This window comes from Staurois parvus, unplaced genomic scaffold (assembly GCF_062004578.1).
Source record: "Staurois parvus isolate SC_StPar_1 unplaced genomic scaffold, SC_StPar_1.0 ptg001045l, whole genome shotgun sequence".
NCBI lineage: Eukaryota > Metazoa > Chordata > Amphibia > Anura > Ranidae > Staurois > Staurois parvus.
Genome location: NW_028318841.1, coordinates 4,479,777 through 4,505,368, shown reverse-complemented (window position 1 = coordinate 4,505,368; position 25,592 = coordinate 4,479,777). Strand labels below are relative to the sequence as shown.

Here is a 25,592-nt window from a genome sequence, read left to right as displayed (position 1 = left end):
GGGCAGTCACACAAAAAAGTACTGTAGGGAACCAAATGGTACGGATTATAAATGGAGTGTTATTTTGCTTTGTGTGACCCTTTCGAGATTTTATTTCACCAATTTACCCACTTCAATACCGGCACACTTTCCTCCTTTCCTGCCTAGGCCAATTTTTAGCTTAAAGCGCTTTCGCACTTTGAATGACTATTGCACAATCATGCAACACTGAACCCAAACTAACTTTCTATCATTTTGATCAAAAAACAAAGCTTTCTTTTGGAGGTATTTAAATGCTGCAGAGTTTTTTTATTTTTTGCTCAATGAAAAAGACTGAAAATTATAAAAAGGAGAAAAAAAAAAAAAACAGTATGAATTTTTCTTTGTTTCTGTTGTAAAATTTAGCAAATCTTTCTTCATAAATTTAGGCCAAAATGTGTTCTGCTACATTTCTTTGTTAAGAAATAATTTTAAAATAACTCAGATCAGTGTGTATTATTTATTCTTAGTTGTAGAGTCTACAAACCATGGTATATCCTGTACTGTATACCTGAAAATCGATCAATCCTGATGTACTCACGGCCAATCTCATTTCTTGAGGAACGAAAAATGCCAGGACAGTACAAATACCCCCAAATGACCCCTTTTTGGACAGAAAACAGTCCAAGGTTTTTAGTAGGAGGCATGGGGAGTTTTTTGAAGCTGTAATCTTTTTGTCACTTTTGAAAAAAGAAGAAACTAACATTTTTTTTTTTTGTTTTTACGGTCACCAGTGCAGTACAGAGTCATCATATAATTTATGATGATGTGGTGGTGATGAGGGTCAAAAATTATTGGGGAGGGGTGGTAGAGGAGGGAGACTGATGTTCCTCTGTATAAGTAATATGCATTACTTCATTTCTTCGCAATCACACATGGGAACGAAGCACTATTCCATCAAACAGGCAACCTTCAGCTTTCTTCATCCTCTGACAAAGCTTCTCAAATGTATAGCAGGTGCACTGCTCTTTGTCTACAATGGAATATCATCTCTATAGATGTGCCAACAGCCAAATATCTAAGAGACCCTTATGTATTTGTAAAAAAAAAAAAAAAAATAATCTTTGAAGGCAAGTCCTAAATGGGCCAAGTATTAGCGTGGGTCACACACAACTTATGATCTTGCACACAGGCCCACTGCTTTCAGAAAATGCCCCTGACCTGAACTTATCACTGTTCATCCATTCCAGATGCTTGTAGGTGGCATCACATACAAACACCTGAGCTGGATGTGAGAGAAGAGATGGATTAGCAGGGATGAATGTGCCAGGACAGGTAGGAGTGTCTCATCTCTGCTTCCTTGCATCCATCTTTGTATCATGCATATCGTAGATGAGAAGAGGGTACAGCAGTGGAGTACATGTGCAGGGGGGTACAGTGGTGGGATAGATGAGGGGGGGTTCAGCAGTGGGGCAGATAAGGTGGTTCAGCGGTGGGGCAGATGTGCATAGGGCTACAGTGATGGGACAGATGAGAAAGAAGGTACATTGGTGAGACAAATGAGCAGAGGGTTACAGTGGTGGGGCAGAAGAGCAAGGGGGTACAGAGGTGGGACAGATGTTGCTGGAGGTACAGCGGTGTGGCTGATAAAGGGGGTCACAGTGGTGAGACAGATAGGCAGATGGGTTCAGTGTTAGGAGAGATGAGAAAGGGGGTACAGTGGTAGGACAGATGAATAAGTGGGTATAGTGGTGGAACAGATTTGTGGGGGATACAGTGATCTGAGGTGTGAAGGTGCATGATGTTAATTTCTATTATCAAGTAGTTTACAGAATTTACTTTAAAAGTTCCTTTTTATGATTAAGAGTGTGAAGTTGACATTTTTTCCTTTTTAGAAAACCAGCACTGTGTTTCTTTAAAAACATTTTTCGGCACACTGTACTCAAAAGGTTGACTACCTCTGCTCTGAACCATCTTGAGGTTTCTAAACTTACTTTGTGATGACCCTATAAATTCACTTCTTTGAATTCAGTAATATAGGGTGCAGATACCACCATACACTGTATTAAACACTCCAGTGTAAGGTGACTGAAAAACTGGCTTCAGCTCAGATCCTAGCCCATCAGTCACACCCCTCTGACATGTTTCACCCACATTGGACTTAATCGTAAGCCCGATGTGGGTAAAACATGTCAAAAGGGGCATGACCAATGGACTGGGATCTGAGCTGAAGACAGTTTTTCCATTCACCTTACATATGCACGCTATATTACATTTTGGAGCGAGATGTGCTCTATTTCTGCCAGCACCTGGAAACAGAGTGTAAACCTGGGAGACTGATATGGCAGGCTTGGAGTGGCGCCAATCTGTTATGGTCCTTGAATTCTATATTTACGATGTTCTGCAGGTGGGCACTGGAGTGTCACACATTTCACAGAGCCTGCCTTCTGAACTACAGAGGTGTTGGGATTTGGAGTCTCAGGAGGCCAAGTCAATACAGGAATTACTGCCTGCAGGCAGCAAGGCACCATGGGATATGTAGCTGTTAGAAATTGAAAGTAGAGAAGAAGCTGCAAGCATGCTGGCTGTCCAGGTAGTTGTGAAAGGAGAAAGCTAGCAGACAGGCAGCACTCACAATATGAAAGGAGATTTTTCAATCAAGCTTATTTTGGATTGCCAAAAATAACAATTGTTTGTATTGCTGTTACAATGCTGAGGTTATAAAATAAAAAATGTACATTGTGACCATAGAACCCCTTTAATTGTTTATGCAGCAGCAACCTATTTGAAAAAACTTTAATCAAAACATGATAGATCTATGAAAGTAAAAAACTAACAAAAACTAAAAACACAACTATAGCCACAACAAAGGCAAATGGATTTTCTGGTGTTCTACAGCTGTATATTTCACAGAAGTCCAGGACAAGTTGGCTGTGTCTTGTGCATGCATTTTACAAAAGTGACCCTCATGCAATAAAGATGATTAACTTCACAGTAAAAAAAAAACCTCTAGGTATGAGAAAAAAAAAACATATTTAAAGGTATGTGAAAATGTGTTAATAAATTAGGGTGACCTTGAGAAACTAATGAGCTTGCTCATGTGGTCCTTGGACCACAATCCAGTTATAACTGCCAAAAACTACACATATTGCTAGCCAAAAATACATTGTATAACAGTAATCTGTGAATATGGTGGCCATGCTAAAAAGCAAGACCTTGGGGCACTTTTATGCCATCTGGTAAAAGGGGAAGGAGTAAATTTGTTTCATAATGAAAGTCAACACAGCAAAACTCCTACCTGATGTACTGACCAAAATAAAATACATTTAGGTCTCTTCAGTAACACCAAATCCAAGGTGCTACTATCCTATTCTATTCTAGGTCAGTGAAAGATGAATTTTGGCCTTCATGAAAAACTGCATTTCAGTGCCTTTCCACAGGACAACGACTCTAAACATACAACCAGAGCTACAATGGAATGGCTTAGGTCAAAGCATATTCATGTGTTAGAATGACCCAAAGTCCAGACCTAAATCCAACTGAGAATCTGTGGCAAGACTTGAAAATTGCTGTTCAGAAGCTCTCCATTCAATCTGACAGAATTTGAGCTATTTTGCAAAGAATGGGCAAAAATGTCACTCTCTAAATGTGCAAAGCTGATAAGAAACACCCCCAAAAATACTTGCAGCTGTAATTGCAGCAAAAGGTGGTTCTACAAAGTATTGACTCGGGGGGGCTGAAAACAAATGCACGCCACATATTTGTAAAAAAGTTTGAAAACCATTTATCATTTTCCTTCCACTTCACAATTATGTGCCACTTTGTGTCGGTCTATCACATAAAATCCCCAAAAATACATTTACGTTCTTGGCTGTAAAATGACAAAATATGAAAAATTTCAAGGAGTATGAAGACTTTTAAAAGGCACTGTAAATGCAGTCTTCCAAGAAGGCCAAAATGAATCTTTCACTGACCTGATTAATGAAGGATAGAATCTTGTTTGCTATGGGTTTCTGAAGTTTTAGTTTTGCACATCATGAAATAGTTATGGCAATGACTTCTAGCAATGACTGTCGCATGCCCAAAAAAAAAAAAAAATATATATATATATATTATATATTTTTTTTTCCCCCATATATATTTTCCATTACCTTGTATATGTGTCATAGCCTGTGTACATAACATGTTAAAAAAAAAATAGCTTTAAAATATAGGGCATCCACTCACATTAGAGTGTTAGTAAACCCAAGACCCTGCATTCATTATATCTGGTCTCCAACAGTACATAAAACAAAGATGCAATTATTTTAGTTGACAAAGTGTCAATACCTTTCCTCATCAGCAGTATATAGCAGTCTTGTGACTTCTATCAGTGTCCAGTAGAAGGGGAGGATCAGAGAAGGGATCAAATAGCCTTTTTACACAATGTGGAGGATTGACCCTTTAGGTTCCACACGGAGTAGAACAACCATGCTTTACTGCATATCAGAAACTATTTTTTTTCAGCCTGTGAAAATCTGTAAAATATATGCTCTGTATACTGACAAGTTTGGAGATAATGCCTTATAGAATAATTTGGTAAAAGCATGTCAGTGGTTAGCCAAGAGGAACTTACCATCTTATGTCCTGAGGGTGAAAAGTGAAATCCTACAAGAGTTTTAATTTAATTGTGGAAGGAAACAAAGTACCAGAATGTACAAACTGGATGCAGAAGGCACCCGTGGTGGCACGTTGATGCAGCACACAAATATTTAAAACTCACCATTGTAACCCATAAAGCCATGATTTTGACCCAGGAATATATGTTTCAGTTTATGGGAAAGCAATTATTTTTAAAATGGACATTGAAAACTGGCTACTGCAGGTAAGAGATTACTGCATATATTTGCTACAATACTGAAAATGACAAAATGTGGCACAGAAAGTTGCAGACAATCAAATTCTGTGTAGCTTTACTTCCTTCCTTCCCTTTGTGACAATGTTAGTTACTGCTTTTTTTCAAAACCTTCTCAAAGAAGTTAATGAATTATATGGCCGATTCCTTTTTCAAAAAAGTTTCATCATAGCCCCATTATAGTTGATCTTGCCTTAATTCTTCACACATTTCTCAACAGCTAAAATCTTTACACTTCTACCACTCCCTCCTGCTCATTAGAGTACTATAACTTGTTTTAACTGTAACATTTCCCGGATCTCTAATGAGTGCTACTTATGACCCCTGCAGAGTCCAAGCTGGCATGTTGTTATAGATAGTGGGAAGGATGTGAACACCAGAAATGCAGCAAATAATGTAGAAAATCGAGCTTCAGTTAAATCTAGAGGCCAGTGCAGAGATTAAGGGAGCTAGTGAGCATGTATTTCTTTTAAGACCTTTAGAGAAAGTTTTTTTTAAAAGTCAGAAGCCAGTTGCAATTATGTAAACAGCAGCTATCTTACACCTAGAATTTCATCAATCCTGCATAAGACCTTAGGCCCCTTTCACACGGGAGGACCGATTGGGTCCGCCTGTCTGTTTTTCAGGTGACCCGCCTGGACCATCCCCTGTTCTCTATTGGGAGGTGGATGTAAACGGACGTGTCCATTTACACCAGAGGATCTGTTTCCCTTTGCCTAGCACATCGGATGACAGTCGGATGGAAATGGGCAAGCAACAAAAGAGACCAGTGAACTGGATCCGCTTGTCGGAGCCTGCTCATGTGAAAGGGGCCTTATGGTAAAAAAGGTACTAAAGCATATAAGGAAGGATGTACTTATTTTGCCCCCTCTCTGGGTGTGGGTCTCTTGAGTGAAAACTTCAAAATCCAAAAAGGAACAAATGCAGAAATAGTATGAACATTTGAGGGTACTTGTAGCAATGTTGTATCCACATAGTTGTACAGTGCAACGATACAGATTCCATCCCAACTATGCACAGAATAGCCATGATTTTCATGCTTACCCCAGTTGAAAAATCTCACCGATAGCCAAAAAGATATTTACTTAGTAAATGTACTTAAAATTAGTGGTGCACTGAAATGAAAATTGTGGTGCCGAAACCGAAAATTCAAAATGCATTTGGCTGAAAACCGAAAGCAAAATGCGCAGTTTTTTTATAATGAATATATATTTTTTGGAAAAAAATACACTTAGACACAAAAAAAAAAAACAATATATACCTCAAATTTTTGGTAAAATATGAAAGAGGCTGTTATGTTGAGTACATAGATACACAACATGTCAAGCTTTAAAATTGCGCATGCTTGTGGAATAGCGTCAAACTGCGGTACTTACAAATCTCCATGGGTGATGCTTCAAATATTTCTACAGGTTAGCAATTTAACGTTACAGGAGCAGGTCTAGTGCTAGAATTATTGCTCTTGCTCCGACGTTCGTGGCGATACCTGGCGTGCATGGTTTTAACACCGTTTACATAAGTGGGCGTGGCCTACGTATGTGTTCACCACTACATGTGAACACGGGGGAACGGGGGCATAAACATTTTTTTTATGATTTCATTTTTTTGCAATGTCCCTTTAAAAAAAAAAATAATCACTTATTCCCATCGCAAGGAATGCGTGCATCCTTGGGGGGCCATGGAGGCCATCTTTCCTTTGCTAATCTCGATGCCCAGAGCTGGGATCGTTCAATGGTTTCTCAGGTAAGGCTGAAAACCACCAAGTGGCGGCAAGAGGCGTCAGTGGTGGGAGGGCGGAGTTTTTTTCAGCACCTGTATCGGTGCTTTTTTTTCCCATATCGGCCGACACATTTTGGCCACCGAAATTTCGATGCACCCCTAATTAAAATTAGACATTAGACATGCTAAATTATTAAATTAGTAAAATTACTTAGTAAAGCAAGACAGTGAAATAAAAGTTATTTACATTTTGGTCTTCAGAGTCGTTTCAAGTAGTCCATGTGTTTATACAGAAAAACCTTAAAATTTTGCTTGTTGCCATAGCAGTTTATCCACAATTATCAAGAGACTTATTTTGTAGAAACATAGCAACTAGCAAACTTTGAACATTTCCTATTAACCACAGCAGATACTTTCAGTCTGCACAAGTCTTCGGCAATAAGTAATGTAATGAATATCTTTTACAAGGTTAATCATTCCTTAGCCTTACAATACCATGTTTGCCAGGTAGGCATTAAAGAACAGCTCTGGTCATTTAATGCGTATGTGTACCTCTAAGAAGAATGACAATGACAATGTAAAAGAAAGATGTGGTTTTAAAATAAGAAGCTCCTAAAAAAGGACTTAATACGGTGATCTGATATTTTATCCTTGCCATGCAAGGACAGAGAAAGCTTTCCCTACCTTCTTCATTAAATCTTGCTGACTAGTATTGAAACTAAAAAAGAAGAGAAGCGGTGGAACTAATATTACTATTACTTCAAGCTATAATATACAATGAAAGAGGTGGAGTGGTTACTCTGGGGAACCAAGATGCAAATCCTTGCTTCCGTGGACATTTATTTGACGAGGACATTCCTCCTCCTCCCCCCAGTGGGCTTTGGGAGCAAATGCTCCTACCATGCACATGAGCCATCACCTAATCAACAGAATGCTTTCTGCAACATGGTCATTTGAGGCCACAAAGAAGATTACTTATCATAACCCCTTTTCTAATAGCAGTGATATAGATTGGAAACATTTATTTAAAGTGATTTCCTCCTTCCAGATAAGTAAAGGTAAAAGTAAGCAAATAGAACCCCTGGCTCTATGAATGCACAGTGCCAATTATGTGGCTTTTTAAAGAGTTAAGGCCAGACTGCAACACATGCCAGAGAAAGCAAAGCATTTTTGAGTGCTGGTATTCAAATGTTCAGCATTACCTAGTTGACCAGCAGGTGTTCATAGCATGAAGACCACCTTCCCACTTGATCAGATTGAGGGCAGGTGGCTAGTTTCCCCACATTTGTAGAAAAGACCCTTTGCACATTAACACGACTCCATCCAGAACTCCCTTTAAATGATTGAGCCTAGTTGTATACTTCCATGAATGAGTTTGTACATCACTCGTTGTTGCAGGAAAGAAATTTGCACCATGACCAGCCTTTGGGTAATGAAGCCTCAAGGCAAGAAAACACTCTGGCTGGCTATAGATGCTGCAGATTTCTTTCCTGCAATCACAGGAAGCCGTCCCCACAAGGAAAAGACAGTGATTACGGCTAGCAATAATCACAAGTAAATCTGGCAGGCTCGTTGTACCCAAGTTGATTGATCGATCAACTTGGTACATTAAGCTTGCCCATACACAGTTCAAATCTCAAACAGTTCCTGCTAGTTCCAGCCTTTGTCTTCCATGAAATATAGTTTAAAAAATGAGTCATCTGGCTGCATCTTTCTAAGTATTGGTCTGACTATCTCCACCAAGTGACTCAAGCACTACTTCCTGTAATGAACTTGTGAAACAGAAAAGTCCCATTCCTGCCCTATGACCACAAAAAAGGCTCACTCCATTTCAACAGAAAACCAAAAGAGATCAACATACAAGTCTTACACAACACAAATATCCTATGGTATATTTTTTGTTTAGACCAGCATCTAATATGGTGACCCCCCATACACAACTGCACAGTGAAAATTTCACCATAAACCCAGCCACTTACAAATACAGCAGCTCAGGTGGCAGATTACAGAGTTTAATATGTGGACTATTTAAAAAAAAAATAGAAAAGATTTCTTTATATAATTTATAGTGTAATATTCTCTACAAGGATAGGATAAACTATAGGATAACTTGTTATAAGGAAAGTATGTGTCCCTCAGCAAGGAACATAGAACAATTGAAAGAAGGCATAAATGGGTCATAACAAGGCCAGGGGAAAAAACAATGTGCATGGCCTTAGGCTGCTTCTTCTCATGAAAAAAATTAGGTCATGGGCAATCTACACACCAAAAACACTTGCATTCTTATGAGAGTATTACAAATGACTAATGGAGGCAGCCTGAAGAAAAAAAAAAATTAGAGATCAAATACTGGATTATTGTTCTAAACCAATTGTAATTACAAAAAAAGTACAACCGACAGACATGTGTCACTAGGTCCTTGAACATAAAATCCTGGTCTTAAATTCTGATTCAATAAAGATAATTGTGCTCACTAGTAAATATTAGGCTAATAAGCGTCATCAATTTTTACATAAATAGAGGCCTTAAGAACACACAGCTCTGTGACAAAATAGTCAAGATCGGCTATTTTGTCAATTTAAATCAAGTTGATTTTTTTGACGTTTGTACATGAAGCAGGGTACAATACATATAGAAAATTAAAAAGCAATTATTTACAAGCTAAAGAATGACATGGAAGGTATTAGAAAAACATTTACACTCCATTACTTAATAATGATAGACTTTTTTTTTTTTAATGGATTCTGATTACAACTAATCACAAATCCAAAAAATACTTAGATACTACTAAAGGACTACAGATTTTTAATAACAGAATATTTCTCAAAAATCTTCATGACAATGAAAGTTCAAGTCTAATTCCGGATTAAACTTTTCCTAGCACATTCGCATTACAAAAAGTAAGAATTTTCCAGACTCTAAGAAACAAGAAAAATTTCCCATCCTTCTAAATTTCACAACAAAAATTCTACTGGTATTTGGCCAGCTTTAGAATAAGGGTGGACAAAATATTGCAGAATTCAAGAGGAAGTCAGTTCAATGCAGAAGACAGCAATCACTTGCAAGGACCCAGGGAACAGGCTCTTCAACTGATAATGGAACAAGATCAAACAAGTTATATGCCAAAAGCAATTATTAGGATGACTGATTATTTGGCTTCTGGGGATTGTTCAACCCTATTAAAAGAGTTTTCAGCATTTGCAAACTACACTGTACCACTTCCTAATTGTGGTCACTGTCCACAGATACATAAATCACCAACTTGAGAAGTGTCTCAAAAACATTTACATAATCCATCTGAGCATTAGTTCACATACAAAAGTTGTCACCAAGACAATCACAAGATATTACCTAGGTTGTGTCTATGGTGCAAGAAGAAAAATGCAATTTTTAGAAATGATTTTTAAATCCCGAATTTTATACTTTAAACCAGAAAAAACATCCCACGGTTAAACAATGCATTTGATAAGCAATTCCTGAGATTTGCTTATAGACTTCATCTTTGATGTACACCACAGCACAACAGCAGTATCAAGGTGACAAAGAGACCTTTTCAGTGCTGTAGTATACAATGAAACCTTTGTCTGCAGCATCCCTGTTAACCCCTATTTAACAGAGATAAGGCAGCACCTGCATTCAGATTCTTCTGTTGCCATAACAATTTCAGAGCCCTTGATGATTGTACTTGATGTAAAGACAGAAGAAGTGGGTATTATAAAATCGCAATACAGGTCTTAAAAAACTGGTGGACACATAGAAACAATGGACATTAAGAAGAGCTAAATTAGACTTGTACCTATCAATCTGGCAGCTTGGTGTTTCAAAGCGAAAAGGGTGATCTGTAACACGAGGGCCCATTTTAAAGAATCTATACTGAGCCAATTCAGGAAGTCTATGTTGAAGGGTGAAATATATGCAGGAGATTGAGAAAGAGCCCCAAAGCCCAAAAAATTCAATCCCATTTTATATTAAACTACATCTTTGTCATTGTCTGAGTATTTAACTTAAATATAAAAAAGTTTGATGTTAACTCTCGCAGAAACTGTTAAAATATTATAAAACCAAGATGTTGACAAATTAGTTTCAGAGACAGTTCATAAATTATAAAAGACATACAGCTGTTAAGTAGATACACTGGGTGCAGACAAGAACCAGAAATAACAAAATTAAAATGTATCAAATACATACATAAACATGCTTTGCATTGCACACATTTTGAAAAGAGGGGAATAGGAGCAACCAACCTGGTCACATCTTATAAATCATGAGAAACCATGATTTATGAAGGTTTATTGGCATGGTATACAAGCTAGGACACATCATTGGTCAAACACTGGGAGGTAATTCTTGCCAAAAACCAGCATATATATTGAGGATAGTTGTTCACCTTACACATACTGAAACACCAAAGGTTGTTGATTAGGGAAACTTACAAAGACCACTAATATTAAGGGTGGACCTTTTTCCAAAGCAGAATACCCGACAAAGTCAGCAAATGATAAGTTTGATTTTTTTTTTTTTAAATCATTGTAAAGATATTAAAATTAGCTCAAATCTGATTGAAAAAAAAGGTTTAATATGCAAAGTTTTATCATCAATTGTTACAACTTTCTCAAACGAAATGCTGGTGGTTCATCTTAGCAGAGGGTATTCCTTTGAATGAAAGCCCACCTTAGATTGCTCATGTCTCTCACTTACATGTATGCTGGAGATAGTAGCGATGACCTGGATGTTTTAAGCACAGGAACAGGGAATTTCCAGATAGCAGGAGAGCTGGTTTTCCATTTCAATGGCATGTTGTCACCACGGTACTACAATAACAGTAAACAGCGTTTCCATAACAGACTACCGACTAGGACTTCCATCCCACACACTACTGACATCGCAGTGGATGCTGCTTCTGCTGCTGCTCTGCACACAAGCAAATGATTGCCAATGCCCTCAAACCGATGCTTCCAATCTGTAAAATAGGGTTGCCAGGCATCGCTTTTTAAATCCTCCTGTCCCCTAAAGCGATATGATGAGTCTATCGTTCTACCTCAACAATAGTGCCACCTCGTTAGGGATGCGTTGACTGCAGTGGATTGTAGGGAGAGGGGAGGAAGAAAAAAAAAAAAAAAAAAAAAAAGTAAAAACTGCACTGCACAAAGCAGTCCAATGCAGCTAGATTTCGAGCATGTAAAAATGATATCAGATGCAAATAAACTCTTGATTCTAATGGAATTCTGCTAAGGACACTGCAGCACTTTAATCAGGAACCTAACGTACTAAAAGCTTGATTTCTATCCAGTACAGAGGGAGGGAGAAGTGGATTTGCATAAAATAAAACATACCTACTCAGAATACACTTGTCATCCTCTGAACATTCTTCCTTTGAGCTGCAACAATACAAATGGGATATAAATCTCAGCATAGCCTTAGGCCAGGGCTTGCGAGTGATCAGTGGCTAAATTCAGCAGCCTGTCTTCCTCGGGAGCAAGCTCTGGTCAAACAATGCAAGAGTGCCATTATGAAGGGGGGAGAGAAAAAAAAAATGATCGGTCCTTTTAATCCTTCACTGGGATGCAAAATTTCATAGATGAAGTGCTGCACATTTCTGCAGAACGTCTGGCTGTGCTGATGGCTCTCATTTCCCTAGTCTTTTGCCACATTCTGGAAAAGGAAAATCTTGTACGGCTAACATGCTGTGGATTCAGGGATATCTGTGTCTTCTGCAGCAGAGAAGCGTGCTCTTAATAGCAGTCCTTGTAGGGACGTTATCAACAATCTAATTCAATGCTCACCCCTCCCCCTGAACAGATCACAAATTGCCTAAAGTACTGACAGGGAAGCCAGGCATGCAGGTGTCCATCTGGGGCCACTCTGCAGCTCTATGCTCTGTTTGCTGACCTCCAGAGGCTGCTGACTGACAAGAAGATCTCAGACTGAGAGCAGCAGATAAACAGCAATTCAGGCACTTCATTACAAAGGGACGGTGTGCAATAGCTAATCAGCAAATAAAAGAGCACCACACTTCCAACAATAGCCGCCCTTCACTGGGATAATGCAGCACCATAAAAGTAGGGGGGGTTTGCAATAATATTGCCAGAAACAGATTTATGGGATATCTGCATATACACAACTTTGTTATTAATTATATTTTAATCAGTTAAGAGCTTAGACTTTAAGCTCTTTAAACCAGGAATTATCACTGTTTCCATTAGCAACCTTTGCTTTTAATAAAAATAAAACATTATTGTGTTATTATACAATCTGAACGAGCACAAGGATTACATATTTTCGTGGAAACGTCTGATTGGCAGTAATATTCATGTGATCATATTATTATATCCTACAAAAAGAAAATGGCTAGTTTTCCTTTTAACAATCCCAAAAGGTATGTCATAATATTAATGCCATGAATTAGAAGTGTCAGAGTTGCTTCTGTTCTCAACCACACTGTCAAAATTAAATGGCTGGTATCATAACTGATCACAAGTGCAGAATCAGGACAACTGCAAATCAAACAGAGACTAAGATGGCAGCTTCCTTGGCTTTAGAGGATGGGAGGGATTCATTTAAAGTTGCTTTAACAGACTTAAGTAACTGTAGTTTTTTTTTTCAGCTATACATGTCAAAAAGTTTAATGTTGATGCAGTGTGTGGGTTATTATATTGAAGTGTTATTAAACCCAAAAGCAAACATGTATTATACTGCAGCTTAGCAATTCTTAAATGTTGTTGTAACTGCAGTAGTTTCCTTTTTTAGGCTTTCTTCTATTTTCATTTGGTGATCAGGCCAGCAAGTTATTTTTAAACAGAACAAGTTATCTTCCAGACGTACAGGGGATATAAAAAGTCTACACACCCGTCAAAATGTCAGGTTTCTGTGATGTAAAAAAATTAGACAAAGACACCACTGCAGAACTTTTTCCACCTTTAATTGGGGGGGAGTAAACAAACTAAAATAATGTGGTTGCATAAGTGTGCACACCCTATTATAACTGGCAATGTAGCTGTGTTTACATTTAAGCAATCACATTCAATATCATGTTAAATAGGAGTCAGTACACACCTGCTGTCATTTCAACCACTTGCCCCCCTGGGGATTTACCCCCCTTCCTAACCAGGCCACTTTTTGTGTTACGCTGCTGCGTTACTTTAACTGACAATTTGCGTGGTCATGCAACACTGCACCCAGATTAAATTTACGTCCTTTTGGTGATATTTGATCGCCTGTGAATTTTTTTTTTGCGCTATAAAAAGAAAAAGAGGAAAAAAACAATATGTTTGCAATTAACCACAAGCCTACAGGGCACTTATACCCCCTTCCTGCCCTGGCCAATTTCCAGTTTTCAGCGCTGTCACACTTTGAATGACAATTGCACGGTCATGCAACACTGTACCCATATGAAATTTTATCTTTTTTTGGGACAGATAGAGCTTTATTTTGGTGGTATTTAATCACCTCTGGGTTTTTTATTTTTTCTTAAACCAAAAACCACTGAAAATTTTTTTTAAAAAATGTTTTTTTCTTAGTTTGTTAAAAAATTTGGTAAATAAGTGATTTTTCTCCTTCACGGATGTGCGCTAATGAGGCTGCACTGATGGGCACTGATAGGCTGCACTGATACAAGCCACTGATAGGCAGCACTGTTAGGCAGCACTGACTGGCACTGTTAGGCGGCACTGACAGGCAGCACTGACTGGCACTGATGGGTGACACTGATGGGTGGCACTGACTGGCACTGATGGATGACACTGAAAGGCAGCTCAGATGGGCACTGATATGTGGCATTGATGTGCACTGGTAGGTACTGATATGTGGCACTGACGGGCACTGGCACGAGGCACTGACAGATGGCACTGCCGGGGCTACACTGATCATCAGTGCCCTGATGATCAGTGTACATGTCCCCTCCGCGGAAAGCCGATTACCGGCTCTCCTCTCGAGCTGAGAGAAATGCCGATAACTGGCATTTCCCTGTTTACATGTGATCAGCTGTGATCAGCTGATCACATGACCGAGCCCACATCTTTCCATGATCGGTGATCCGCTGTGTCCGAGGGACACAGCGACCGCCGATCGCTCCCTGAGCCGCACATGCGCAGTTAGAATGGGAGGACATCATATGACGTCCTCTCAGAACGAGAGAACCACCTTGCTTTAAGGTGGTTAAACGTGTCCAGTAAAAAAAAATTTTAAAAATCTAATTTCATCATAAATTTACACCAAAATCTATTCTGCTACATGTCTTTGTAAAGAAAAAAATCCCAATACGTATAAATTAATTGGTTTGTGTAAAAGTTATAGCGTTTACAAATGGCAGTATATATACTGGGATTTTTTTTTTTTGGTCATTTTTACTAGTAATGATCAGCGACTTATAGCGGGACTGGGGTGGACATTCTGACACTGGGGGGAACTGACTTGGTGATACCAATACAGTGATCAGTGCTAAAAAAAGCTACTAATGGCACTGGGCAGGAAGGAGTTAACGTGAGGGGCGATCAAAGGGTTAACTGTGGTCTGGGAGTGTTTAACTAGGGGGCAGAATGAGTGCGATTCACTGTAATCACACTGCTGTGGATGGCTGTGCTGTGCACAGCCATCCACAGCAATATGCTCGAGCTGACAGAGAGGAGGACTGTTCGTAAATAAAACAGTCCTCCTTCCCGATCCTCGGAAATCACTGGGCGCCGGCAAGTAATTACCAGCCGGGGCCCAGTGATTGACAGCCACGGCCGCGAATGCCCCCTACTCATTAATGCAAAATCATGAATATATACACACACGTGATTTTGCACACCGCTGCCGCCCTGTAGCAGTATTTCTGCTATAGAGTGGTCGACAAGCAGTTAAAGTGCCTCTGATTAACCTCAAATAAAGTTCAGCTGTTCTAGTAGGTCTTTCTTGACATTTTCTTGGTCACATCCTACAGCAAAAGCCATCGTCCACAGAGAGATTACAAAGCATCAGCAGGATCTCATTGTTAAAAGAGGTCATTAGAAGGGTACAAAAGAATTTCCAAAGCATTAGATATACCATGGAACACAGTGAAGACCGTCATCATCAAGTAGAGAAAATATGGCGCAACAGTGACATTACCAAGAACTGGACGTCCCTCCAAAATTGATGAAAAGAATATTAGAAAACTGGTCTGGGAGGCTGCCAAGAGGCCTACATTAAAGGAGCTGCAGGCATATCTGGAAAAGTACTGGCTGTGTGGTACATGTGATAACAATCTCTCGTACTCTTCATATGTCTGGGCTATGGGGAAGAGTGGAAAGACAAAAGCCTTTTCTTACGAAGAAAAGCATTCAAGCCTGGCTAAATTTTGCAAAAACACATCTGAAGTCTCCTAAAAGCATGTGGGAAAATGTGTTATGGTCGGACGAAACCAAGGTTGAACTTTCAGGCCATAATTCCAAAAGATATGTTTGGCACAAAAACAACACTACACATCACCAAAAGAACACCATACCCACAGTGAAGCATGGTGGTGGCAGCATCATGCTTTGGGGCTGTTTTTCTTTAGCTGGAACTGGGGCCTTAGTCAAGGTAGAGGGAATTATGAACAGTTCCAAATACCAGTCAATATTGGCACAAACCCTTCAGGCTTCTGCTAGAAAGCTGAACATGAAGAGGAACTTCATCTTTCAGCATGACAACAACCCAAAGCATACTTCCAACAAAGGAATGGCTTCATTAGAAGATTACATTTTGGAATGGCTCAGCCAGAGCCCAGACCCGAATCTGAACGAAAATCTGTGGGGTTATCTGAAGAGGGCTGTGCACAAGAGATGCCCTCGCAATCTGACAGATTTGGAGTGTTTTTGCAAGGAAGAGTGGGCAAATATTGCCAAGTCAAGATGTTCCATGCTGATAGACTCATACCCAAAAAGACTGAGTGCTGGAATCAAATCAAAAGGTGCTTCAACAAAAAGTATTAGTTTAAAGGTGTGTACACTTATAAAAAAAAAAACTAAAATAATATGGTTGCATTTTTACTTCCCTTCACCTAAAAGATTTGTTTGTTGTTCAACTGAGTTGTACAGTTTATAGGTCACATTAAAAAGGTGGAAAAAGTTCTGAAATGATTTATCTTTGTCTCATTTTTTTGCATCACAGAAACCTGACATTTTAACAGGGGTGTGTAGACTTTATATCCACCGTATCAGTTTACAGGGTGAAACAAACCATTTAATACTGACCAATGACAAAGAGAATGAAAAAAAAAAAAACTGTTTGCTGTATCTGATTATAAAGATGAAGTGGAGTGTTGAACTGGAATTTGGCTTTAATTATTAGTGTATCTAAATCTGCTAGTACATCTAACACCTCTCACCCCCCCCCCCCCCCAACTGAAAATGCTGCTATCCAACAGGTGTCCCCTTGTGCTCATTCCTCCAGAGTGGGGCACTCGAATACAAAAGGTGTGTTACTGGCCAGATCACTAGGTGAAAACAGAGGAAAAAAGTAAACCTAAAAAAGAAAAATGAATGCAGCCACCATATCTAATGGTTGGTAGGCTGCAATATATTACATCTTTGGATATGGGTTTAATACCGCTTTAACTTCTGTTATATTATAAGTACACAGTGGCAGCTACATTTGAAAATTACAAATGTAGACACTGCTTCCTGAGCACCGCTGATACAGTTGTGTCCAAAATTATTCAACCCCCAATGCTGTAAAGGGGTTTAGGGACTATAGTGTACATTTGGAATTGTATTCAGAATCAAATCCTACAAGGACGTTGTAACTACCCAAATGCAACTAAAATGACATCAATTGTTTATGTAATACAGTAGTAAATGGTTCTTATGTGGTTTCTTCATTGCCACAATTATTCAACCCCTTAAAGACTACCACTCTGAAGAACAGAGGTTCATACAGGTGCTTTCCATCAGGTATTGAAAACACCTGTGGATGTCACCGAGCAGCAATCAAGCATAATAAGCACCAATTAGGCAGCTTTAAAATGACTGTGATACTCAGCTCCTTCTAGACATTTACTGGTGTGGTTACAAACATGGTGAAGGCAAGAGAATGGTCCAGGAAGACAAGAGAAGAGGTGATTTCTCTTCACAGGAAGGGCAATGGCTATAAGAAGATTGCAAAGATGTTAAACATACCAAGAGACACCTTAGGAAGCATCATTCGCAAATTCAAGGCAAAGGGCACTGTTGAAACGCTACCTGGTCGTGGCAGAAAGAAGATGCTGACTTCGACTGCTGTGCGCTACCTGAAGCGTAGAGTGGAGAGAAGTCCCCGTGTGACTGCTGAGGAACTGAGAAAAGATTTGTCAGATGTGGGTACAGAAGTTTCAGCCCAGACAATAAGACGCACACTGCGTAATGAAGGCCTCCGTGCCAGAACTCCCAGGCGTACCCCCTTGCTGTCTCCAAAGAATAAGAAGAGTCGACTGCAGTATGCCAAAAGCCATGTGGACAAACCACAAAAGTTGTGGGATAGTGTTCTGTGGACTGATGAAACAAAATTAGAACTGTTTGGGCCCATGGATCAACGCTATGTTTGGAGGAGGAAGAACAAGGCCTATGATGAAAAGAACACCTTGCCTACTGTGAAGCATGGTGGAGGGTCAATCATGCTTTGGGGCTGTTTTGCTTCTGCAGGTACAGGGAAGCTTCAGCGTGTGCAAGGTACCATGAATTCTCTTCAGTACCAGGAGATATTGGATGGAAACGTGATGCAGTCCGTCACACACCTGAGGCTTGGGAGACGTTGGACCTTTCAACAGGACAATGATCCCAAGCATACCTCCAAGTCCACTAGAGCATGGTTGCAGAGGAAAGGCTGGAACATTTTGGAGTGGCCATCGCAGTCACCAGACTTAAATCCGATTGAGAACCTCTGGTGGGACTTAAAGAAAGCAGTTGCAGTGCGCAAGCCTAAGAATGTGACTGAACTGGAGGCCTTTGCCCATGAAGAATGGGCGAAGATACCCGTAGATCGCTGCAAGACACTTGTGTCAAGCTATGCTTCACGTTTAAAAGCTGTTATAACTGTAAAAGGATGCTGTACTAAGTACTAAGATTGAATGTCACTTGGGGGTTGAATAAAACTGATAATGCTGTGAGCACAGAAAAGACATTTGTGGTTATTTCATTATAACTGTTATGTTATATTTGTCTGACCTACAAGTGCCTCTTTAATGTAAATGTAAGCAAGATGACTGAATGATCAAAAGCAATGTCAAACTGGCCAAAACACTCAATTTCAGTGGGGGTTGAATAATTTTGGACACAACTGTACTTCCCTACCCTTACAAAGTTTATTAGACAGGATCTCACTGGAGAAACAAACCCATATCCTCAGCAGCTAGGGAGAATGTGACCTTTGCTAAATTGTAGGCTATTGAGGGACAAGCCTTTATCCATGCCCACACTAGAAGGGTTTTTTTTTACATACTAAAAAATATATGATTTGGTAATACTAAATGAGGTGCAATGAAATGAATTAAACCTATTACAAAAATAATTTTTTTTTTTTTTTACGTTTTGGACAGAGTGGAGATGGATTAGAACTCCTGTCAGTGCCTCCGTTAAGATGATTCACCCTCTCTATTTGGCCTGTGTACCATTATTATTGAAAATAAAAGAAAATCCCAAATTTTGGGTTGTCTCCAGAAAAGTACTAAATGGGAAATCTTCCAATGGGGACATAAGTTCTGATGACCTGGGGGTCCCAAGGGATTCCCTTAATTTGCAGGGATTTCCTCTCACTTCATGTTCAGTTAGGGACAGGAAGAAGGTAAATTTTCCCAATGGGACAAAGATGGCAAAAATAAACCTTAACCGGTTCCCACCCGGCCAATAGCACAAAGGCGGCCGACAAAACACCTCGTCCCTCCGGGTGGACGCCATATGGCGTCCTTTCAGGCATGCGCAGTGCGCCTGCCCGCATGGCCGTGCAGCGGCGCAATCTGTCACCGGCCGTGTACCTCGGACACGGACGATGACAGATCTGTGTACTGGCCCCGTTTCCAGTACCATGTGACCTGCTGTGACCAATCACAGCAGGTCACATGACAGTTGTATACAATGAATAGCTTCCTTTCATGCCATCCATTGTATACTAGTGTGTCTAGCTGTGAATGGTCACAGCTATCATATGCACAAGCTGGGCCAATCACAGCCCAGCTGTGTCATGTGATTAGCCGTGGCCAAATCACAGCTAAGCACAAAAACACACCCTGAATGAATCAATGTCATTCAGGTAAATGCTTGCTTATAGCAAAGTAATTCTTCACTATAAGCAAATTGTGTAAAAAAAAAAATACTGATACACTGTTACTGTGGTGAATTATACTACTTTGGTTATAGTGAAATATGAAAAAAAATCTTAAAAAGAGAAAAAAAAATTAATAAAATATAAAACAAATTAAAAAAAAAAATAGATTTTTGTTTTCGTACTGTCACCAGTCACTGTCCCTAATCACCGCCATGCCAGTTATATGGATGACGCTGTACTGCACTAGTGACAGATTGAAAAAAATTGATTTCACAATTTTTTTTTGTACTTTTCCGAAAAACGACAAAAAAATTACAACTTCAAAAAACTCACCATGCCTCTTATGAAATACGTCGGACTGTCTACTTTGCAAAAAGTCGTCATTTGGGTGATATCTGTACTGTTTTGACATTCTTGGACTTCAAGAAATTAGATTGGCCGTCAGTACTTCAGGATTGATCAATATTCAGATATATCCCATAGTTTGTGAATTCTATAACTTTCCTACATACTAAATAATACATCCTAATTTGGGTTATTTTCACCAAAGACATGTAGTAGAATACATCTTGGCCTAAATTTATGAAGAACAATTATTTATTTGCAAACTTTTATAACAGAAACAAAGAAAAACTGGGTTTTTTTTTTTCAAAATTTGTTTTTTTTTGTTAATTTAGTAAGAAAATAAAAACCTCAGTGTTGATTAAATACCACCAAAAGAAAGCTCTAGTTGTGGGAAGAAAATGATAAAATTTTAGTTTGGGTACAGGGTTGTATGACCGCGCAATTGTCACTCAAAGTTTGAGAGCGCTGAAACCTGACAAATAGCCTGGGCAGGAAGGGGGTAACAGTGCCCGGTATGGAAGCGGTTAAAGGGGGGTTGTAATCCTCCCTTACTCTATTCAGTTTTGCCTATAGCTCTACTTTAGGTTGGTAACGACTAACACACCGACAATGAAATTCAAACGCTAATGGCTCCCTCGAAGAAGCAACTGCAATAATCCAGGGAAAATGCACTTTCACTGGCATCAAAAGGTTCCCAAAAGACGACACAAGCTGTAATTAATTGTTTAGGCACGCTAGCTACCTGGATTTTGGGGCTGGTCTAGATTTGGCTTATTTGCATGACCCAAAAGCTATGAGATCCAAATATAGTGTTCTGCTCATATTCCCAGTATAGTCAGCACTCAGATCATTGCTAAAGTGCATCACAGTTATGTACTCTGCAAGGTTCAACAATATGTTCAAGCAGCAGTAACTCAGAGCTAGGCATCTGGTTTGTTAATTAGTAATACGTTTACAACATAACTGTATGCATATCATTTTGGCAGTAGTTTCCCCATTGCCCAGTCTGCCTGCAGAAAAGAACAAACATCTACCCCTTCCAAAAGGATATCCTGAGTAACAAAAATCTGAGTTATTACAACTCATAATGAAATATGTCTATATTGACTAATATCCGTGCCTGATAGGTTACAAATATGGCACATGTAGTGTTTGCTTGTCATCTAGGATGGGAACCATTGCTTACTATGAATTAACTGGAGGATCCAATTTTTAGGTAGGGTTTTCCATTTTCGGTTTCTATTGGGTAAATCCCTTACATACCCACAATCCTCAATTATTAGTGCACATAAAGAGGCTTAAAGCAGGTCAGACACCACTTAATATGATCAATTAGATCAGCAACATTTACTAATGCAGAAGGTCTCTCAGATGGTATAGGGATTGGCAAATATTGCTATGTTAGGCTCATCACACTTTACAATCTGATGGAACAATCGATTTTAGATCTACCAACAAATATGTCCAATATGTCATCCAAGGGCTTGGCTGAATGCAAACAAACTGATTGTACAGTTAGGTTGTAACATTTATGGTCAATGTAAAAAAGAAATACAGTATGGCCAAAGCACATTTGACAAGACTTCTCTTCTGGGTCAAAGGAGTACACCTATTTCTCCACTCCTGTGGCCCAGCTTCAGAGGACAGTGGGCTAAAGTCAGTTGTTAGCAGACGTCACAAAGCCAGACCAGGCTCAGCAGGGATCCTGACAATGTCGGGATCAGCCCAGATGCCTACACCAGCAGTTGATTCAGGGTCTAAGAGCTGCTGAGAATCTGAGCCAGCAGCTCCCGTCCCATCCACAGCCCAGCACTACAGTGATTGCTGAAAGGGCAGAGCAGAGAACCGGTGCCTGCTCAGTGAAGACCGAGATCAGAGCAATCAGGAGTCATGTGATCTCTCAGTTCTTGTTCTTAGAGCTGGCGGGGGAGATTTGCCACATCAGATTGATGCAGCAGCCATCTAGACGAGTATGCATGTTTATTTTTTTTCAATTCCACACTTCTCCCTTAAGTGACCAAATCTATGGAAAGTTTCAGTTGCTAGGCCAGCTTTATTTATGAGCCGTTTATGGGCCACGAGAAAGCCACAACTGCATTTTCTCATACACCTGAGCCTTCTGAGTAAAGTGAATTGAGGTGCTGTAAATTTAAACAAAGAAAAAAAAAAACACACACACAAAAAACACAGATTGGGGGGGATATCCATTATTACATGCTAAATACATTTACTGAATTTGTATGCTATATATAAAACATACATGCAGACAAACATGCTGCTCTTAAACAGACGTGCAGGGGTGCCATTAACTCCTAACAGTACCCCCAGGCATTGGCAAACGCAGCATATTTTAGTGCGCACCAAATTGGAGTGATGAGAGTTTAAAAAAGGCCTGGGGACTTCTTTCCCTGTGTATCCGAGTAGGGTAGCTGACTGACATGAATGGGCTGCCCTACAGCCAACTTCACAGATGTGAACCAAGGGCTTATTCACAAATGAGGTTCGATGATGGTAAAACCACACTGTTTAGCCACCTTTTTTTTTTTTTTTTTTTAACACCCCCCCGCCCCAACTGCACCCCCTTTAGCTGCAGAGGCAGCAGCCAGGGTCATGTGACAGCGGCATGCAGTATACCGCCCAGGTGAATAGGGCCACCCCACAAATTTGTGTATTGCCCATAGCTGCAGGAAGGTGGTGCTGAATTTAGGCAAAAACAGACAGACAGTGAAGGGGCATAACACCACTTTACTGCATGTCAAATACACTAAAAAGCAATCCGAGTATGGATCACTTTTCAGAGGAATGGCATTCCTAGCCACAAAAAATCAGTTCTAATTGTACAGGATTAGGTGTTAAGATTAAAAGTAATGCGCACACACAACGACTATTTGAAAAAATTAATTCCCAATGGTCAACACCAGTAAATGTTATTATGCAGACACAAAAAAAGAAGACCTGAAAGGAAAACCAGCAACCAGCTATAACTGGGATAGCACATAATTGCTTCAGCACCATCTAGAGGACATAACCTGAAAGCAAAGACTCAAAGAAAACAAGAACACATTACAGAATAATACACTGCCTGGCTTCAAAAGGACAAGCGCTAACAAATAACAGAAACAGATAACCATTAAGAAAGTCCCAATAATACTGAACACATTCAATGCATCAGCAAGCTTGTGCAAATAAAACTGCCGATGAAAAATGTTAAACACACACCTTAACACACAAGGCTTCAACAAACATGATAGTGGACAGATACTAACTGAATTTTGCTGCAGTTCCTTTCTCTCAGTTTTTACACAGAATTATCCATTTCTGTTACAGGTTTGTAAATGTGTTAAATTTATGTAGACGTATTTCTCTATATGAACCTGAGCCCTTTATCAGATTTCCATACAAACAGAGTAACATTTACTACGAACTGGATTTTGAGCTTTGTGTTAAGAGATTCCTTGGCACCCCAAGTGCAATACAACACAAATACAAGGCCTGTTGAAAATGGAGACTAAAAGAAAAAAAAATGCACACCTTCTTGAAATCAAAATGGTTTAGACAGCTTTAGGAGGTGACAAAGGTTCTCGTTCATCAACTAAAAATCATGTCTACAGCACACTAGTGAATCTATGAACATGGTTGAGGATTCTACCTACTTTTATATACTGTATTTAAACCACTCAACATTGAGAGGAAAAAGAAAAAAACAAAAAACAAAACCACCACCACCACAAGATAACTTGCTTGTGGTTAAAAATAAATATTGATATATGAAAGCCCATTTGTACCTTCACATCAGAACGCATACAGTATTTGCAGGCATTTTTGTGTGTCAATGTACATTAACATGTATTCCGGTGTGCATGATGTACAGGTGTGCTTTTTTTTCTCCCCTTTTTTATTTTTTTTTTTATTTAAAGGAGGGTAGGTCCCTGCAAAAAGGGCTTCACTATGATTAAGCCCTGGTTCACACTTGTACAAGCCGTGCGGCCTGTGCTTGAATGAAGAAGTTCACCTTTGTGAATATGTTACACCCATATTTAGAAACTTGTTCAGTACCTGCCTGCTCTCAATCCCCCACCCCCCACATTCCCTCATCCCTGAGACAGCAGGATATTCTCCTAGCACCCACTGTCACAATTTTTTTAAAAAAAGCGTAGCTGTCAGGGCTCCGCCCACATGGCTGTGTCATTCACAGAACTTTGTGAATTACTGGACAAGTAGTACTGTCAGTCTTTGCAGCTGACGACTTGTAGTTCTTAACCACTTGCCTACCCGGCACTTTTACCCCCTTTGTGCACAGGCCAATTTTCAGCTTTCAGTGCTCTCGCACTTTGAATGACAATTGCACGGTCATGCAACACTGTACCCATATTACTTTTTTATAATTTTTTTCACACAAATCGCTTTCTTTTGGTGGTATTTAACCCCTTGGCGCTGATGTAACACAAATATGCGGCCTCACAGAATTGGGCTTTTTTACGTGGGGCCGCATATTTGCATATCTATCTTTGTGCTGGGAGCGTGCCACTCTCCCAGCACAAAGACCAGGGTGTGTCTGAGAGCCCTGGGTCCTGTTTTAACCATCGGGACCTGGGACTCCTGATTCAAGGTCACGTGGTCGCTGAGATAGCCTTTAATGGGCTATCACAGTGATTAGTCACTGTGAAGGCAGCCCCCGTTTTCTTTTTTCTCTCTCTGAATGGAGGAGAGAGATACATTGTAAAAAAAACAACTGTTTGTAAAGAAAAAAAAAAAAGATAAAATAAAAAACACCTAGATCAAGGTTTGATATAGTTCAGTGCCAGGGTTAGTGTTTGGGTCAAGGTCAGGATCAAAGTCAAAAGTTAGGGTCAAAGGTCAGGTGCGTGTTTCTTTTTAGTTTGGTATCAGTGGAAGTCAGTGTGTTTTAGGTAGAAAAAAAAAAAAAAAAGAAAACAAAAACCAAAATGCGCACTACTGTTTCTGGGCTATGCTACAGGTACAAACAACAAATAACATACACATATATGGCATTGCTGTGATCGTCAAGAGCTGGAAAACTTATTTTGGGTTGTTCTTTAGTGGCAGGTTACAGTAGTAACAAGAAAAACACAGCTAAAATTTTAATTTTTTTTTTTTACTATTTTGGGCCAGTTTTCCTAGGATAATAAAGAGAAATCAGGGGATATACATTACCATTTACCACCAAATGAAAGCCCAATTTGTCTTGAAAAAAAAAACAAGGTATAATTCACCTGGAAGCACCAAGTAGTTGTGATGATATGGACGGTTTTAGTAACACGTCAAAGTTGTAAAATTTTACTTAGGCTTTGTTTTACCCTTAGGCGTGAAGGGGTTAATCAGCACTGGGTGTTTTATTTTTTGCACTATAAACAAAAAGGAGCAAAAAAGTTTTCTTTGTTTCTATAATAAAATTTTGCAAACAGGTAATTTTTCTGAT

General features: G+C 39.5%; 1 protein-coding gene across 6 annotated transcripts in view; it reads right to left on the bottom strand.

The window, feature by feature from the left end:
• Nucleotides 1-25,592, bottom strand: part of KLHL13 (kelch like family member 13) — a 114,013-nt gene that overhangs the window by 66,446 nt on the left and 21,975 nt on the right. The window contains exons 1-2 of one of the 6 annotated variants that reach the window (XM_089657963.1): nt 11,909-12,473; nt 11,270-11,382 (exon numbers count right to left, since the gene is read on the bottom strand). The exons of 2 other annotated variants lie outside the window; for them this stretch is intronic. In XM_089657963.1, the coding sequence (XP_089514089.1) occupies nt 11,270-11,367 (98 nt within the window). In that variant the 5' untranslated portion in view covers nt 11,368-11,382; nt 11,909-12,473. Of the gene's footprint in view, nt 1-11,269; nt 11,646-11,904; nt 12,474-25,592 lie in introns of those variants that run through there. 3 more of the 6 variants (XM_089657962.1, XM_089657964.1, XM_089657966.1) reach the window with 3 other exon arrangements.